Raw genomic sequence first — 17,863 nt, 5'->3', positions numbered from 1 at the left:
CGACTCAGGTCATAAATGGAGCCGCTGGCAACCACCTGTAGCCGAATATGCCATGGATGGAACGTTTAGAGGCAAATTGCTCTGGTGCAGCACCGGTAATTGGCCATATGGTAGGGCATATCAAAGAAACAAATAAAAAAAACAGTTTTATTGTTTAATTTTAAAATTATCCTCTAGCCTAAGTTTAGACTACTTGATACTCTTCGAACGAGTAAATTTTCCTTTTCATGGCATTCTTCATGTCAATTTTCATAAGAAAAAATTCAGCCAATTCGTCAACCCACTCAGGTCAAGTTTGTCTGGGTAACTGTCAAGTCTGTCAAATTACAATGATGAAACTTCTTTCGCAGCCCTGGGGCCCTTTTCTCAAAGGTTCCGAAAAATTTTCGCACCCGGAAAGCCATAGCAAAATCTCAAATCTTATGATTACAGAGCTGTTTTATTCACATATTCCAAGAGAAAACATTCACGTTCAATACACCCAACTAGAGTCGATTCGTGTAAGGTACTTAACGATTCGACTCGATTCGCACGGAGTCGATCCGCATCACCGGAAGTCAAGACTCGTGAAATAATGATACATAAACGTTTCTTGTTCTTAAAACGTGACGACAAACTTGAGTCGATTCGTGTGAGGTACTTAACGATTCGAATCGATTCGCACGGAGTCGATCCGCACCACCGCAAGTCAAGACCCGTGAAATAATGACACATGAACGTTTAACTCGATTCGCACGGAGTCGATCCGCACCACCCGAAGTCAAGACCCGTGAAATAATGATACATGAACGTTACTCGTTCTTGAAACGTGACGACAAACTTGAGTCGATTCGTGTGAGGTACTTAACGATTCGACTCGATTCGAACGGAGTCGCATCTTACCGCCCTCTTCGCTCGCTCTAGGGGGCGGTAAGATCAGAGACCCTGGGAACGAGGTTGGGAGTCGATCCGCACCACCGGAAGTCGATACCCGTGAAACAATGATAAATGAACGTTTGTCGTTCTAAAAAGGTGGCGACAAACTTCGGTCGATTCGGTGAGGCACTTAACGAAGCGACTCGATTGGTCGGGAATGTTTCCTGCAAAGTGGAATCGTTTCCCTGGAAGTCTACTCGCAGTAGGCAGTAACTGGGGTGTGAATTTTTTGACGATTCGAGTCGATTCGCCCAATTCGTCGCGAATCGTCTTTTGCAAAGTCGAATCGTCTCACCGGAAATCGACTTGCGGTAGGCAATAACAGGGGGTGTGAAATTGTTGCGATTCGAGTCGATTCGGCGTTGCAAAGTCGAATCGTCTCACCGGAAGTCGACTCGCGCTAGGCAATAACTGGGAGTGTGAAATTATTGCGATTCGAGTCGATTCGCACGATTCGTCGCGAATCGGCCTTGCAAAGTCGAATCGTTTCACCGGAAGTCGACTCGCGGAAGATATAATAGGGTTGAGGACCTGTCATTAGGTTAAAAATACTGGCATTTCAATAAAGTTAATTCACTCATTCATTCATTTATCCATCCATCCATCCACACGATTCGCCCGTGGCCAACGGTTTGTTTAAAGGTCGAATACTTTGACCACACGCTCTCTTTGGTCACAGGATTCTTCTTGAAGGCGCACGTCAATTTCACGTTGTTCGCGTATACAGAAATTACCTAAGTTAATTACCTAATGTTAATCCAGTGATATTGAAATGTTATTCTTCAATTCGATGTGTGCTTTCTTCACTAGAGAAGCTTTGGCTTTGTTCCCCAACAACGATTGGTAACAGAGCCCAAGCTTTTTTATGACTGGATCGATTGGTTAATTTAATATTACTTCACAATCCTTTCTGATAACCTGTTTTTTATTTCTACATTATAGTTAAAGCTCGTAATATATGTTTACAAAAAGACGGCCGTTATGGCGTTTTCCGCGGAATATTGACGCTGGTTTGTGCACTTTACTAGAACACTGTGCGGATCATCAAACTACGGTGGCCCGTAAGGGCCATCTGGATTTGAGTATCTTTTTTTCTAACCAAAATATTACTGTCGATTTCGTTTGGGTCTCAGTAACACGAGATCTCGACTAAGTAACGCGAGATCTCGACTTGTAACACGAGATCTCGACTTACGACACGAGATCTCGACTTAGAAACGCGAGATCTCGACTTATAACACCGGACCTCGACTTACAACACGAGATCTCGACTTAGAAACGCGAGATCTCGACTTAGTAACACGAGACCTCGACTTATAATGTGAGATCTCGTGTTAATAACGCCAGACCTTGACTTAAAATGTGAGATCTCGTGTTAATAACGCCAGATCTCGACTTATAATGCGTGATCTCGACTTAGTAACACGAGATCTCCAATTATAACACGTGAACATGAGAACTCGGCAAATCATATATTGTATAACTCGTTAGCACATGGCCAACGTTAACGGTTTACACGTATGATGCAGGCGTTTACTCCTTTATCTGGATCTGTTAACAACGTTTGTGGCTGCAATTTTAAAGATCGCAAGCTAGCCGCTTTTGTACTTTCTTTGGTGTTGTTTTGTTCCAGTTTTGAAGCCGTTAATGCGGTATTGCCATCTTATCTTCCCGCTCTTGGAGTGGCGTACCATGGGAGAGACTTGTTAGTACAACAGTATTTTGATCATGGTTTGAACTATGTTGAAATTATATCCTTTTTACTGTTAGTTCATGGTACAAGTTTAAGTCTCAGGCAATTAAAGAGAATTCTTCGAAGGAAAGGCGTCACGATTCGATCGAATCGAGTCGAATCGACAACATTTTCAACCCACCCTCAAAGCCCAGATGCGCTATATTTTCTAAGTCTCGCGCAAATCGACTTCCGGTATGACGAATAGACAGCGAGGGACACGATTCGTTACGATTCGATCGAATCGAGTCGAATCGACAACATTTTCAACCCACTCTTCAAAGCCCAGATGCGCTATATTTACTAAGTCTCGCGCAAATCGACTTCCGGTATGACGAATCGGCAGCAAGGGACACGATTCGTGTCGATTCGATCGAGTCGTGTCGAATCGACAACATTTTCAACCCACCCTCAAAGCCCAGATGCGCTATATTTACTAAGTCTCGCGCAAATCGACTTCCGGTATGACGAATAGACAGCAAGGAACACGATTCGTCACGATTCGATCGAATCGTGTCGAATCGACAACATTTTCAACCCACTCTCAAAGCCCAGATGCGCTATATTTACTAAGTCTCGCGCAAATCGACTTCCGGTATGACGAATCGACAGCAAGGGATACGATTCGTGTCGATTCGATCGAATGGTGTCGAATCGACAACATTTTGAACCCACCCTCAAAGCCCAGATGCGCTATATTTACTAAATCTCGCGCAAATCGACTTCCGGCATGACGAATCGACAGCAAGAGAGACGACTCGTGTCGATTCCATCAAAGAGGGTCCTCGAATCGACATCCGGTTGGTCGAATCGTCAACTTAAAACACGAATCGACTCTAGTTGGGTGTATTGGACAACCCTCAACTTAACTTCACAGCAATTTTCATGTACATTATTGGTTCGGATTCAAGATGCAGCCAGGCTTGCTTTTATGAAACCTCAATTCAACCCTATTAACCATTTGCTTGTGCTGATTTAAGGAATCGAAGTCCACCAATCGCCCACTTTTTTTTTCTTACCACATTTTGACGTCATCTGTGATTGATTTCTGTCAACCGCATGTTAAACATTGCAATGTTAGACATTCTATTATGCTATCAGAGAACTGTGGAGAAGGAGTGGTGAGACCGTGGTGACGACGATTATCGAGGAATTAAAGGACTTTGCAGCTTCCTTTTCCTGTGCCACTTACGTTCCTCTGGCTGTTGATGGCTCACTTGATTTTATTTTCGTCACAAAAGAACTTCACTGTCTATTTAACCAACTCGAGAATTTCTACAGTTGATCCAATGGCCAACTCTTTGTGTGTGATGCGCCGGCAGGGAATCATGGTAGTTGTATTCATCATCTTCGACTGGATATACACCTTATTCCAAAATGGCAGCCAGTTTATTATTCTTTTGTTTACATTGTAATTAGCCCTCTTTGCCTCGTCAACATGTACAATATACAAAAGAATTTTGAAGTGAAAATGAGGCAAAGAGGGCTAATTAACATGCAGACAAAAGAATAATAAATTGGCTGCCATTTTGGAATAAGGTGTATTTGTTTTGATAAATACAGCTACCATGATTCCCTGCAGGTGCGGGTTTCATTTTTAATTCACCTTTTATGGCGTGGACGACTGAGGACGAGGTACTGTTCGTAGCCTACAAATGCCTTAATGCTGAAAAACTACTGATGAGCATTGCGAAAGCGAGCGCCGGAAGTGCTATGATTTTCTCTTCCTATGCATTCGTGTGGTTGTGTCCCTCTGATTGTTAAGGTCATTCCTCACATTTGCATTGCGCATCCTTACTGCGCATAATTTATGGCGTCATTAGCGCGCACTTGTGCACGCGCATATTGAAAACATGATGGATTTGCCTTGATATTGAGCTCTGTCAGTTGAAAAATGGCTCTAGCTCACCAACGAGTATGGGCACCCCAATTTTTTTTCCGGTCATTGTAATCAACTAATCATAATGTTTGCGTGAGAAAAGGCTGATCTAATTTCTACTGCTGAAAATTGAATAAATAAGAAAAATAGCAGATACACTGTGGTCTTTTCTATTTTGCAGTCGGTAACCACGTCAAGAAATTTGGTTGAGTTTTTTAATCAAGGATTTAGCTTTCTGTCTGAATCAAACTTAAACGTTTATTTGTGTCCGACACAATGTATTGACTGTAGTTTAATGCGTGTTCTTATGAGTCCGGGCTTACAAAGATGTTACAATTACTGGGAATGCGTTCTTATAATAAGCATCAAATAATGCCAAAATGGGGCATTTTCAATGCCTCACTGCTCCTTAATGAGCATAGGCACCCCCCTTTTTTATTTCAAAATTGAAGTTATCATATGACAAATATTCAGTGGACAAAGTTTGAACAAAAATTTATTGTCACTTTTATTTCAGAGGAATTACCTTAAGGCCTTGCTCAACGCAAGATAATTTAGTGAGTCCGTATATCTTCGTAGCTGAGGCTAATTATTCGGTAGCTTTGAACTATGCAACCCAACTAAGCGTATGAAATAAATGAGTCAAATTATTGTAGATATGAAAAAGACTACTGAAAACCCAGCTGAATTTTTTTTTATGGAAGCTTGGACCTCCTCAATCCCCACCCTGAGAAGAGCGCCGTCAAACAACGTTTCCCATCAATGGTCACGCCCCAAAAATGGTTTCAGGAGCCTTTTTTTTAATTTTGTTTTATTTGATTTTCATTCAGTACTTTTTATATACCTGACTTTTACAGCCAAACCTCCCCGTACGGACAACTCTTAATTACGAGCGGTTCAAGTGGTCCCAATAAACCAAAATTTCTTGCAATCTTCACTTCTATAATAGAGACGCCACTATAACACAGACTGCGCTCTGCGGCTTTGGTGCCCGAGTTAAAGCGGCTCTACTGTAGCTGAATTGGTTTTGCTATTAAACAATGCTATGTGTAAGTAAGTGTAATGTTGTATTATTTTACAGGCGCAAAAAAATCTATCACAATTTATAAGATAATTGTAATGTATACAAAAAAATGCATCTTGTATGATTGTCTCAACAATTTCCCGGTTCCCGTTTATAAACCTGGGTGGAGAGAAGTGCTGTGAGAGTGAAGTGTCTTTCAAGAACACAACACAAAGACCACTGAAGGGCCGTAACATTGAACGCGTGCCACGCACACTTCGGTAGGCCATATTCATACTCTCGGTATTGGACTGGAACTAGCATGCAATGGAGGCTCATGCGGGGAAATATCATTAAAAAGAGATTGATGTCATTTACATTTGAAAAGATTCCCCACATTAGCCTCAGTTGCAAGCTAGTTCCAGTCCTATACCGAGAATGCGAATATGGTCCTTTACAATTTAACTAGGTTTTTAAGTGCTACACAGAAGGATAAGTGTTACTTGAAATTTAAAGTCTCTTCTCCGACACGCTCGATTTTAAAACTCTTTCGCTCGGTTCAAAACTCGAGAGACATTGCTCTTTTTAAGTTCTTTTCCTCACATGCGTGGATACTTTTTAGTTAACACAGCGAAAACGTTAGTTATGTTTTAAATGCATAACTCCAGGAACTGAATGCAATCTACGAGTCATGACAATTCTTTACTAAACTGAATCGTAGGCAATGATGATACTATGTTGAGGGTTCACCTACTTAATTATGCTGGCCAAACATTGCCTCCAGAACTCGAACCATGTTCGCCGGTCGATGTACAAAGGACCAAATGATCATTCAACTTGAAAGTTTTTTTTTATCAATTACTGTCCATAGGATTGAGACAGTCAAGAGTCTCTATGAGTGCGGTAGGAAACAGGATTACACATGTTTTCCTTGCTCTCGATTTCTTCTCAAAAGGCTGGTTTCATCTGCAAGAGAAAATAAATGAGTACATTAACTGTGAACAAAGTCTCCCAATTCTGGCATTAACCATTTTGACAGCTGTGTAGCTTAATGTAAAATGAACCGTATAAAAGAAAAGAAGAAAGATCGCATCCATTATTTTGGATTTGGTTTTACGACAATCGATTGAAAACTACTTTATTCAGAAAATAGAAGCAACTTTACGGCATATTTTAACTTGCTACATGTACCCCTCTTTATAATTACAAAAGGATCCTGCTACGAAACGTGTCAGACACAACATCAGGACTTACCTTTGTAAAGCACACCTCAGATTTCTCTTTATCGCTGGCCGGAGGTGTTCCAGGACTGTTAGCCTCTTCGCGTGCTTTTTTCTGTTTTTGTCTGGCGCCAGGGTCTGAACGGTTACGACTCAGTGCCTATATACCCATCAAAAACAAAAGTTTGCGTTTAAATTCAACTCCTTGTCGGTGGCTTGTGGAATATTTGTGCCCTTAAACAGTTTTTCAGAGATTGGATAAAGAAAGCTCCGCCACATTTCTCAACCATGAGTAGGAACATCAACTTATCATTGCCTGCAATTTTTGCAGCATATAGGAATTTTTCTTCACAGGAAAAACTGAAACTGACTGCAGGCAATCAAAGCATTTTGTATTTTAAAGATCAAATGAACCAGAATTTAGACCTTTATTTCATTTGAGTCCAATGTGTTCATAAGTATATAATAAACATATTCTGAAGTTTCAAACGAATTGGGCGAAGCATTGCGGAGATATTGGAATGTTAAAATCACTGTTTTTTATCCTTCATAATTGCAGCGCGGTCGGGGAAATTGTCGGATAATTGTCGGAAATAAAGCTTGTGACGTCACTGTCGGTGTGCTCAAGAAATGCGGGAAATTTGAAAATGTTTTAGTTAAGTTTACAGTGAAATTCAGAGGGAAGCTACCCAAAATTCAAAGTTAGCACTTTCAAGTTCACCCAGGGCCCAAAACTTAACAGAGAATGGCTTATAAAAATGAAAAGAGAATGCTTTACGCCCTCGAAGCATTCGCACGTTTGTGCAGAACATTTTACCGAAGACAGCTTCGAACAAAATCTTGAGGTAAGGAGTTTGTTGGGACCGCCTTTTAAGCTTCGTCAACTTGTACTCAAGAAAGACGCGGTACCGACGATTTTTAACTTCACTATGGACCGTTGCAAACCGGCAATTGGACAAAAAACGACGAAAAACAAGTGAATAATGCCCGCCGAACAGCGGGAGAACTCCTCCGCCATTTCCCAAGTAAAATAAGGCTTGTATTTAGATCCAAAACCTTCCCCTCGAACGACTCACTGACACGAAAACGCAGTAATGTTCAAGACAACAATGACGTCACAAAACAGAGTCTATATTACATTCCTTCTGTTAAAGTTTCCTTCATTTCACTTATCATCTTGTCTAACTCTTTCAAAAACTTTGGAATTCAATCGAGAGAGATGTCACCATTATTGTAGTGAAAACCAATTCATCAAAAAGACCATTCGTTTAGTTTCCTCGTACATCTGTGTCGCGGTTAAGGACAGCTCGTCTTGTCGTTCTTTTATTTTGCGACGCTGTTCAGAAAGCTGTGTTGGTACAAAGAAAACCATGATACTCATTTTCAATAGGATGATCTTTACAATTATGTTTTAATCAAGAAAATAATTCCATTACCCTTTTCTCTATATCTCTGCAAATTATCTTTATGAAGCAAGAAAGAAAAACAAATCATCTGAATGTATTTCAGGTGTTGAAGAATTTTCAAGAGTTAATTTTTAATGCTTCTTTTTTACACAAGTTGTCGACAAGTTTTTAATGCTAAAGTAGACGTTTGGTTCATTTCACTTATCATCTTGTCTAACTCTTTCAAAAACTTTGGAATTCAGTCAAGAGAGACGTCAACATTATTGTAGTGAAAACCAATTCATCAAAAAGACTTACCATTCGTTTAATTTCCTCGTACATCTGTGTCGCGGTTAAGGACAGCTCGTCTTGTCGTTCTTTTATTTTGCGACCCTGTTCAGAAAGCTGTGTTAGTACAAAGAAAACCATGATACTCATTTTCAATAGGATGATCTTTACAATTATGTTTTAATCAAGAAAATAATTCCATTAAGTTTTCGTCTATATTTCTGCAAACAAAGTTCTGTATGAAGCAAGAAAGAAAGAGACATCATCCGAATGTATTTCAGGTGTTAAAGAATTTTCAAGAGTTAATTTTTAATGCTTCTTTTTTACACAAGTTGTCGACAAGTTTTTAATTCTAAAGTAGACGTTTGGTTCATTTCACTTATCATCTTGTCTAACTCTTTCAAAAACTTTGGAATTCAGTCAAGAGAGACGCCAGCATTATTGTAGTGAAAACCAATTCATCAAAAAGACTTACGATTCGTTCAGTTTCCACGCAGTTCTGTGTCACGATTGGCAGCCAGCCTATTGGTTCTTTTGTTATGCGAGGCACTTCAGAAATCTGTGTTAGTACAAAGAAAACCATGATACTCATTTTCAATAGCATGATCTTTACAATTATGTTTTAATCAAGAAAATAATTCTATTACGTTTACCTCTATATTTCTGCAAATTGTCTGTATGAGGCAAGAAAGAAAAAGAAATCATCTGAATTTATTTCAGGTGTTGAAGAATTTTCAAGAGTTAATTTTTAATGCTTCTTTTTTACACAAGTTGTCTACAAGTTTTTAATTCTACAGTAGACGTTTGGTTCATTTCACTTATCCTCTTGTCTAACTCTTTCAAAAACTTTGGAATTCAATCAAGAGAGACATCAGCCGCATTATTGTATTGACAACCAATTCATCAAAAAGACTTACCATTCGTTTAATTTCCTCGAGCTTCTTTTTCTCGGTTGACAGCTCGTCTTCTCGTTCTTTTATTTTGCGACGCTCTTCAGAAAGCTGTGTTAGTACAAAGAAAACCATGATACTCATTTTCAATAGGTTGATCTTTACAATGTTTTAATCAAGAAAATAATTCCATTACCTTTTCCTCTATATTTCTGCAATTTGTCTTTATGAAGCAAGAAAGAAAAACAAATCATCTGAATGTATTTTAGGTGTTAAAGTATTTTCAAGAGTTAATTTTTAATGCTTCTTTTTTACACAAGTTGTCGACAAGTTTTTAATTTTAAAGTAGACGTTTGGTTCGTTTCACTTATCATCTTGTCTAACTCTTTCACAAACTTTGGAATTCAATCAAGAGAGACGTCAGCATTATTGTAGTGAAAACCAATTCATCAAAAAGACTTACTATTCGTTTACTTTCCTCGTGCTTCTGTGTCGCGGTTGACAGCTTGTCTAGTTGTTCTCTTAGTTTGCGATGTGCTTCAGAAAGCTGTGTTAGTACAAAGAAAATCATGATACTCATGTTCAATAGGTTGATCTTTACAATGTTTTAATCAAGAAAATAATTCCATTACCTTTCACGTAGGGGCCAAACCACCCCCCTAATGTTTCATGAAGACTATATTTGCTTGGTTTATATATTTCTGAACCAAATTTGGCAGATGAGCTTTCTTTGTTTTCCAGTTTATTTTAATGTGGAAGTTGTGACAAAACTGATGACGTCACCAAAACGTGCTATAATTTTTTGTAAAATCTGATAAAAAGATCATGTCATTGGAAAGGCCTTGACTAGAGGAGTAACATGCCGGAAACCGTTTTTTGCTATGATAATTATTTTTTGAGATATGGTAATTTAAATATTTTTTGTTGTCCCCCCCCCCCGGAATTTGCTTAACCATACTGTCCTTCTTAAGTAAGTCTCTCTGGTTTATTTTTTTCAGTTTTATTCTAGGAAGGCTAATAATCTAGAAAAATAGAAAGCTTGATGTTGTCAAAAATCGTATGGTTTTAGAAATTTGATTTTCGGCTTCGTTAGGATGGTATCAACAGTAAAAAACGGATGACGTCACAGGTTATGACGTAACAAAACTAATTTTAACGCAATAACACTAGAGGGATAATTTTTTATTCCGATTTTCTTCTTTATTTTTGCTTTAGTCATCTGGCACATCCCATGTGCAACATAGCTGCATTTGCTGGAACAAAATTACGGCTCCAATTTGGGGATTTTCTTAAGGGGGGGACCCCATATTTTGCAGAGTTATTTTTCATATTTAAAAATGCCATATTTCATTTCATTTTTGTGATATGGACAAAATTTTTTCAGGTTTCAACTCCCCTTGATGTGCTCTTTCGAATACATTGTAAAACATATGTATATTAAAAACTTCAAAAGTGGCAAAAAACATGACGTCATCACTGTGACGTCACAACTTTGACATTTACTGACATTTTTCACGTAAATGTATTGGCAATAGGTCTCCCGCTCATCTGCCAAGTTTGGCGTAGAAAGACTCAATACGTTTTAAGTAATGCGAAATAATGTGAAATACCCAAGAACTGACGAAACATCTGGGGGGTGGTTTGGCCACTACGTGTTTTTCTCTATATCTCTGCAAGTTATCTGTATGAAGCAAGAAAGAAAAAGACATCATCTGAATGTATTTCAGGTGTTAAAGAATTTTCAAGAGTTAATTTTTAATGCTTCTTTTTTACACAAGTTGTCGACAAGTTTTTAATTTTAAAGTAGACGTTTGGTTCGTTTCACTTATCATCTTGTCTAACTCTTTCACAAACTTTGGAATTCAATCAAGAGAGACGTCAGCATTATTGTAGTGAAAACCAATTCATCAAAAAGACTTACTATTCGTTTACTTACCTCGTGCTTCTGTGTCGCGGTTGACAGCTTGTCTAGTTGTTCTTTTAGTTTGCAAGGCTCTTCAGAAAGCTGTGTTAGTACAAAGAAAACCATGATACTCATTTTCAATAGGTTGATCTTTACAATGTTTTAATTAAGAAAATAATTCCATTACCTTTTCCTCTATATTTCTGCAATTTGTCTTTATGAAGCAAGAAAGAAAAACAAATCATCTGAATGTATTTTAGGTGTTAAAGTATTTTCAAGAGTTAATTTTTAATGCTTCTTTTTTACACAAGTTGTCGACAAGTTTTTAATTTTAAAGTAGACGTTTGGTTCGTTTCACTTATCATCTTGTCTAACTCTTTCACAAACTTTGGAATTCAATCAAGAGAGACGTCAGCATTATTGTAGTGAAAACCAATTCATCAAAAAGACTTACTATTCGTTTACTTTCCTCGTGCTTCTGTGTCGCGGTTGACAGCTTGTCTAGTTGTTCTCTTAGTTTGCGATGTGCTTCAGAAAGCTGTGTTAGTACAAAGAAAATCATGATACTCATGTTCAATAGGTTGATCTTTACAATGTTTTAATCAAGAAAATAATTCCATTACCTTTCACGTAGGGGCCAAACCACCCCCCTAATGTTTCATGAAGACTATATTTGCTTGGTTTATATATTTCTGAACCAAATTTGGCAGATGAGCTTTCTTTGTTTTCCAGTTTATTTTAATGTGGAAGTTGTGACAAAACTGATGACGTCACCAAAACGTGCTATAATTTTTTGTAAAATCTGATAAAAAGATCATGTCATTGGAAAGGCCTTGACTAGAGGAGTAACATGCCGGAAACCGTTTTTTGCTATGATAATTATTTTTTGAGATATGGTAATTTAAATATTTTTTGTTGTCCCCCCCCCCGGAATTTGCTTAACCATACTGTCCTTCTTAAGTAAGTCTCTCTGGTTTATTTTTTTCAGTTTTATTCTAGGAAGGCTAATAATCTAGAAAAATAGAAAGCTTGATGTTGTCAAAAATCGTATGGTTTTAGAAATTTGATTTTCGGCTTCGTTAGGATGGTATCAACAGTAAAAAACGGATGACGTCACAGGTTATGACGTAACAAAACTAATTTTAACGCAATAACACTAGAGGGATAATTTTTTATTCCGATTTTCTTCTTTATTTTTGCTTTAGTCATCTGGCACATCCCATGTGCAACATAGCTGCATTTGCTGGAACAAAATTACGGCTCCAATTTGGGGATTTTCTTAAGGGGGGGACCCCATATTTTGCAGAGTTATTTTTCATATTTAAAAATGCCATATTTCATTTCATTTTTGTGATATGGACAAAATTTTTTCAGGTTTCAACTCCCCTTGATGTGCTCTTTCGAATACATTGTAAAACATATGTATATTAAAAACTTCAAAAGTGGCAAAAAACATGACGTCATCACTGTGACGTCACAACTTTGACATTTACTGACATTTTTCACGTAAATGTATTGGCAATAGGTCTCCTGCTCATCTGCCAAGTTTGGTGTAGAAAGACTCAATACGTTTTAAGTAATGCGAAATAATGTGAAATACCCAAGAACTGACGAAACATCTGGGGGGTGGTTTGGCCACTACGTGTTTTTCTCTATATCTCTGCAAGTTATCTGTATGAAGCAAGAAAGAAAAAGACATCATCTGAATGTATTTCAGGTGTTAAAGAATTTTCAAGAGTTAATTTTTAATGCTTCTTTTTTACACAAGTTGTCGACAAGTTTTTAATTTTAAAGTAGACGTTTGGTTTGTTTCACTTATCATCTTGTCTAACTCTTTCACAAACTTTGGAATTCAATCAAGAGAGACGTCAGCATTATTGTAGTGAAAACCAATTCATCAAAAAGACTTACTATTCGTTTACTTACCTCGTGCTTCTGTTTCGCGGTTGACAGCTTGTCTAGTTGTTCTTTTAGTTTGCGACGCTCTTCAGAAAGCTGTGTTAGTACAAAGAAAACCATGATACTCATTTTCAATAGGTTGATCTTTACAATGTTTTAATCAAGAAAATAATTCCATTACCTTTTCCTCTATATTTCTGCAATTTGTCTTTATGAAGCAAGAAAGAAAAACAAATCATCTGAATGTATTTCAGGTGTTGAAGAATTTTCAAGAGTTAATTTTTAATGCCTCTTTTTCACACAAGTTGTCTACAAGTTTTTAATTCTAAAGTAGACGTTTGGTTCATTTCACTTATCATCTTGTCTAACTCTTTCAAAAACTTTCGAATTCAATCAAGAGAGACGTCAGTATTATTGTAGTGAAAACCAATTCATCAAAAAGACTTACCATTCGTTTACTTTCCTCGAGGCTCTTTACCTCGGTTGACAGCTCGTCTTCTTGTTCTTTTATTTTGCGACGCACTGTAGAACCCTGTGTTGGTACAAAGAAAACCATGATACTCATTTTCAATAGGATGATCTTTACAATTATGTTTCAATCAAGAAAATAATTCTATTAAGTTTTCCTCTATATTTCTGCGAATTGTCTGTATATGACTTATTGCCTTCTTAAATATGTCATTCTGACATGAAAGAAAAAAAAATCAAAAGTAATTTCTTCAAAAGTAAGATGAAAAGCCTTTGAACAGCTGGCAAATTCTCGGTGCTTTATTCTTAAATATTCACAACTAAGTGTGCACAAGCAGTTGTTTCAAATCTTGGAGAAGGCCACTAAAGTTAATTTATGTCATATTTCCAGTCTTGTCTGGGTGGCATAACAAGTTGATATTTCGCAGTAAAATAATATTGTGATTACCGTACGGGGCAAAATTTCACGTTTACTCCAATTTTAGGAACATACTAAGAACAACTTCAGGCTGAGAACCCAGCGCTAGCAGAAGTTTATTTTCACAACTTTTCAACAGTGTTATAGTAAAATGTAGAACCTGCGTCTTTTCAGCTCAATAACCAAATGGTTTAAAGGACATATTTAAAAATAAGTGATGAGCTTGCATTATTGCATGGTACAGTACAGGAGAAGATCTTTGGTTGTATGGTCGTCTGTATGTTTTAATTCTGGACTATTGGAAAAGATAACAAAACGCTATAAAATTAGAAGATTAAACATGGTAACTTAAGAACATCTCCAAGTTCAAACGGCAAAAAGTAAATTAAGATTGTTTAGCCTCATTCCGAAAATTAGACGTTCCTACAAAACAAGGACGTATCTGCGATTTTGTTCAATTTCTAAACTAGTTCAAAGTAGACGTACCTGGGTCGTATCTATACACATCAATTCATCAGTCACGTTCTTCAACTCTGCTTTTACCAAAGCCTCAGCTAATTTTTCGACGGTAGCGTTCCGTCCCTCCCGACTCATCCAGCACACGAGGACTTCGATACAGCACTCCTTGGTAGAGCCGCCTTGATCCTTTTGGATCCTATTAATGTTGGCTTGGTTGTAGTCTAGGGCTCGTGCCAGGTCTCTCCACTTACGTCCGATCTTTTCTGGCAGCTTGTAATCATGCATGTCTCTCTCCGTCATCTGATGACTCGGGTCCAAGCCCATTTGGATTGGATCATGATCTGTAACACAACAGCAGCATAAATTAAAGCTACCGTTATACAGCTAAAATGGTTCTATGGGAGGAAAATAAAATGGAACGCAATAAATTGCTCTTTATTTGAAAACAGGGCTATCGCAAATGTAAATGGGTTTATCTGGAATGAAAGAACTGTAGAAACTTTCTTCGCGTTTCTATAAAAAATTGTCAAGTTGCTTTGGCGAGATATCTTCAATAGGAGTGATTTAAAACCATGATGTGAGACCTTTTACCTTGTATTAAACAACAACACTTGAGTTGCTTTGTCGAAGGTGTCGTAAGTCGCAAATTGTAGTTTTCTGTCGGTTGTCGCTGATAATCTCCGCCTAAAAAGAATAAAACTGTATTTGTAAATACTGCCAGGCGAGTTAGTAGGGACAACCGCTTTTCAGACTGCTAAAATTTCTTCTTCAGTGCTATACGGTTGGAAACCAAGAAAGGTCAAGAAACCATTTTATTTTTATGCTGAAACCAGGCCTTTGCGCTCCGTATTGCAAACGGGACCAATCAGAATTCACCTTCCATTGTGAACCAATTTGCCTTATAATAACAAACATCACATATATTCCTTAAAACATACTTAACAATTATTGGACGAGCTCAAGCAAAATACCGTGATTTGTCAGCGGCGAGCAGATCAATTATTTGTCGAAGCTGGAAGGCTGAGGCAAATAATTGGTCTGCGAGACACTGACAAATCACAATATTTTGCGATAACCGATGGCAATAGTTATTTTTTTCATTCGATCACCAAGTTTGTTTTTGTATTTAAATCACTCTCTTACAGCTTAGGGAAACGATCTGCCATTTTTCACACAAGAGCGTGGTCACAATTAGGCATGAACAGAATACTGTTTGCAGCAAAACACATTTAGACGGTATTACGCATGAGCACACCGTTATTTGTAGGCAGTTATTTGCAGGTCAAGTGGTGGGCTCTCGGGCAATTAAAAGAGACGAAAAATTAAATCAAAAATGCATTGAATGATAATTAGTCATATTTGCTACCTGCAGTAAGAAACTAGCGAAACGTTCTGTCTTGAAGAGAAACTAATGGAAGATTTACCTTTACTAAATCTTGCCTCAAATTGATCTTCATAATCACATCTCTCTTTTTCTGAATCAGTGGAGGATGTTTCAGCATCTCCAAAATACTCCCTTTCGGAAAGATCATCTTCCTTCCGTTGTTTGACATCTTTCTCGGAAAGCCGTGAAACTGAAAAACACACGTTACAGGGTACAATTATCTTGACTTAATATCACTATCATTTATGAGAGCTTTTAAGAATTAAATCTCATTAGTAGAATTCTACTAGTATACTAATGCAAATGCTGCAATCTGATTGGCTGAGCTACTCGTATACTATCAGCCATTAGAGTGCAGTGGCTGTCGGTCGTCCACTAAAAGCAACGTTTTTATCGTTTTTCCGAAGTTTTGGGAGAAAGTTTAGATGTAAATGGATAATTAAATTCCTGAGAAGACTAAAAGAAGGACATTAGCGGTTTCTTGACTTTAAAAACTTGAAATTATTGAAAAACGGGTGCGTGCGCGTAAACAACTGCAAATTTACCAAGGACAATTCAATGCGTGCGATTTTGTTAAAGCGTAAAGTTCAATAATGCGTAGAAAAATAATTAGAAACCGTTATTTGCGTTTATTTCAGTTAGAATTCTACTAAAACAATTAGAATATTCGCTCTCGATTTCTATGAGGCGATAGTTGATTCGGCCTGCGGCCTCATCAACTATCACCTCATAGGAATCTCGAGCTCATAATCTAATTGTTAGTTAGAATAAACAAGAAGAACTGACTGGTTACTCGACTATAAACGTTCCGCCATGACATGGTGGTCATTCGTGGTCACTCGCGGTCACTTGCGGTCACTCGTGGTCACACGTGAGTTCCCTTAGATACCGAATTATGTAGCTGATGGCAAATGCAATATTGGGATCACGACACAAATTTACCGATCCTACGACTCAAAGAATTCATAAGGTCATATTCCAAAGATCTTTACTTATAATTTACTATGTAGAAGTCAACACCTCATACACATCGAAGTAGAAATTAAAGCAATCGTAACATTCCCCATCAGACCGCAGCCACACAACACATTGAACGCATTCCCTAATCTACGATTACTCCTAGTTACTAGACTGATTTCTTAACAAATGGTAAACGCCATAGCGTGCACTATTGAGTTATGGATGCACGCGGGAGGTTGCTAAGCACGAAAGAAGCGTAAGAGTCGCACTCGGCTATCGCCTCGTGCGACTTAGCAAACCTCCCAAGTGCATCCATAACTCAATAGCGCACGCTATGGCGTTTACCATTTGTTTTATAACATAACATCGAGACATTGGAACAACAGAAGTCCTTTTATTGAGCTACATCACAAAAAAATGTTCGTGCAGTCTTACATGACAAGAGAAAACAAGCGCGCGAAAACTCATTCATGACAACTGACTGCCCACCAGTAGCTCGATAAAGTTTCATCTTCAGACAACTGTGAAGACAGTTTCGCATTTCTGGCAGAAGAACGTCGGCCATTACTTTGGAAAAAATGTCTGTCAAAAGATTTGCTTTGTAAACATTAGCACACACGTCAGCAGCGTACACCCATGGGCAAATAGTAGATGCTAAATTAACCAATCAGAGCGCGCGCTTTGCTTTAGTTATGTTATAATACTTTTTGTACAGCAAATAATTGCCTCAAGCACTTTGTGGGCATAGAGGCTTATTCAGGGCCAATAAGTAATGATCGATGATCGCCGTTCAGATGCGCAACGCTAATGTTACAATTCCGTCACTTACCAGACTGTTCTTCGCTTCTCTCAACAGCACTAGCAAGCTCGTGCCAATAGATACCTTCTGATCGCACTTGGCTTGTCGTCTCCTCTTCGCTGAAGCTACACATGTACCAAGAAATGACTAAAATCATTCAAATTTATCATCCTATCTCGGCACATATCAATATAACGTATTGTAAATATAATACCAAGTCGTTCAGCACTTCGTAATCATGAAATTCTCTGACAGAGAGGC

The 17,863-nt window shown here is 38.0% G+C and overlaps 1 protein-coding gene across 2 annotated transcripts in view; it reads right to left on the bottom strand.

Annotated features, from left to right (window-relative positions):
- Nucleotides 1–17,863, bottom strand: part of LOC145465567 (uncharacterized) — a 117,818-nt gene that overhangs the window by 65,664 nt on the left and 34,291 nt on the right. For both annotated transcript variants that reach the window (XM_081449341.1, XM_081449342.1), the window contains 4 exons: nucleotides 17,633–17,727; nucleotides 15,884–16,033; nucleotides 15,051–15,143; nucleotides 14,487–14,800 (listed from right to left, as the gene is read on the bottom strand). In XM_081449341.1, the coding sequence (XP_081305467.1) occupies nucleotides 14,487–14,800; nucleotides 15,051–15,143; nucleotides 15,884–16,033; nucleotides 17,633–17,727 (652 nt within the window). The remainder of the gene's footprint in view (nucleotides 1–14,486; nucleotides 14,801–15,050; nucleotides 15,144–15,883; nucleotides 16,034–17,632; nucleotides 17,728–17,863) is intronic.

Source organism: Orbicella franksi, chromosome 13, assembly GCF_964199315.1.
Source record: "Orbicella franksi chromosome 13, jaOrbFran1.1, whole genome shotgun sequence".
Classification (NCBI taxonomy): Eukaryota; Metazoa; Cnidaria; class Anthozoa; order Scleractinia; family Merulinidae; genus Orbicella; species Orbicella franksi.
This window is presented reverse-complemented; position numbering and strand designations above follow the sequence as displayed.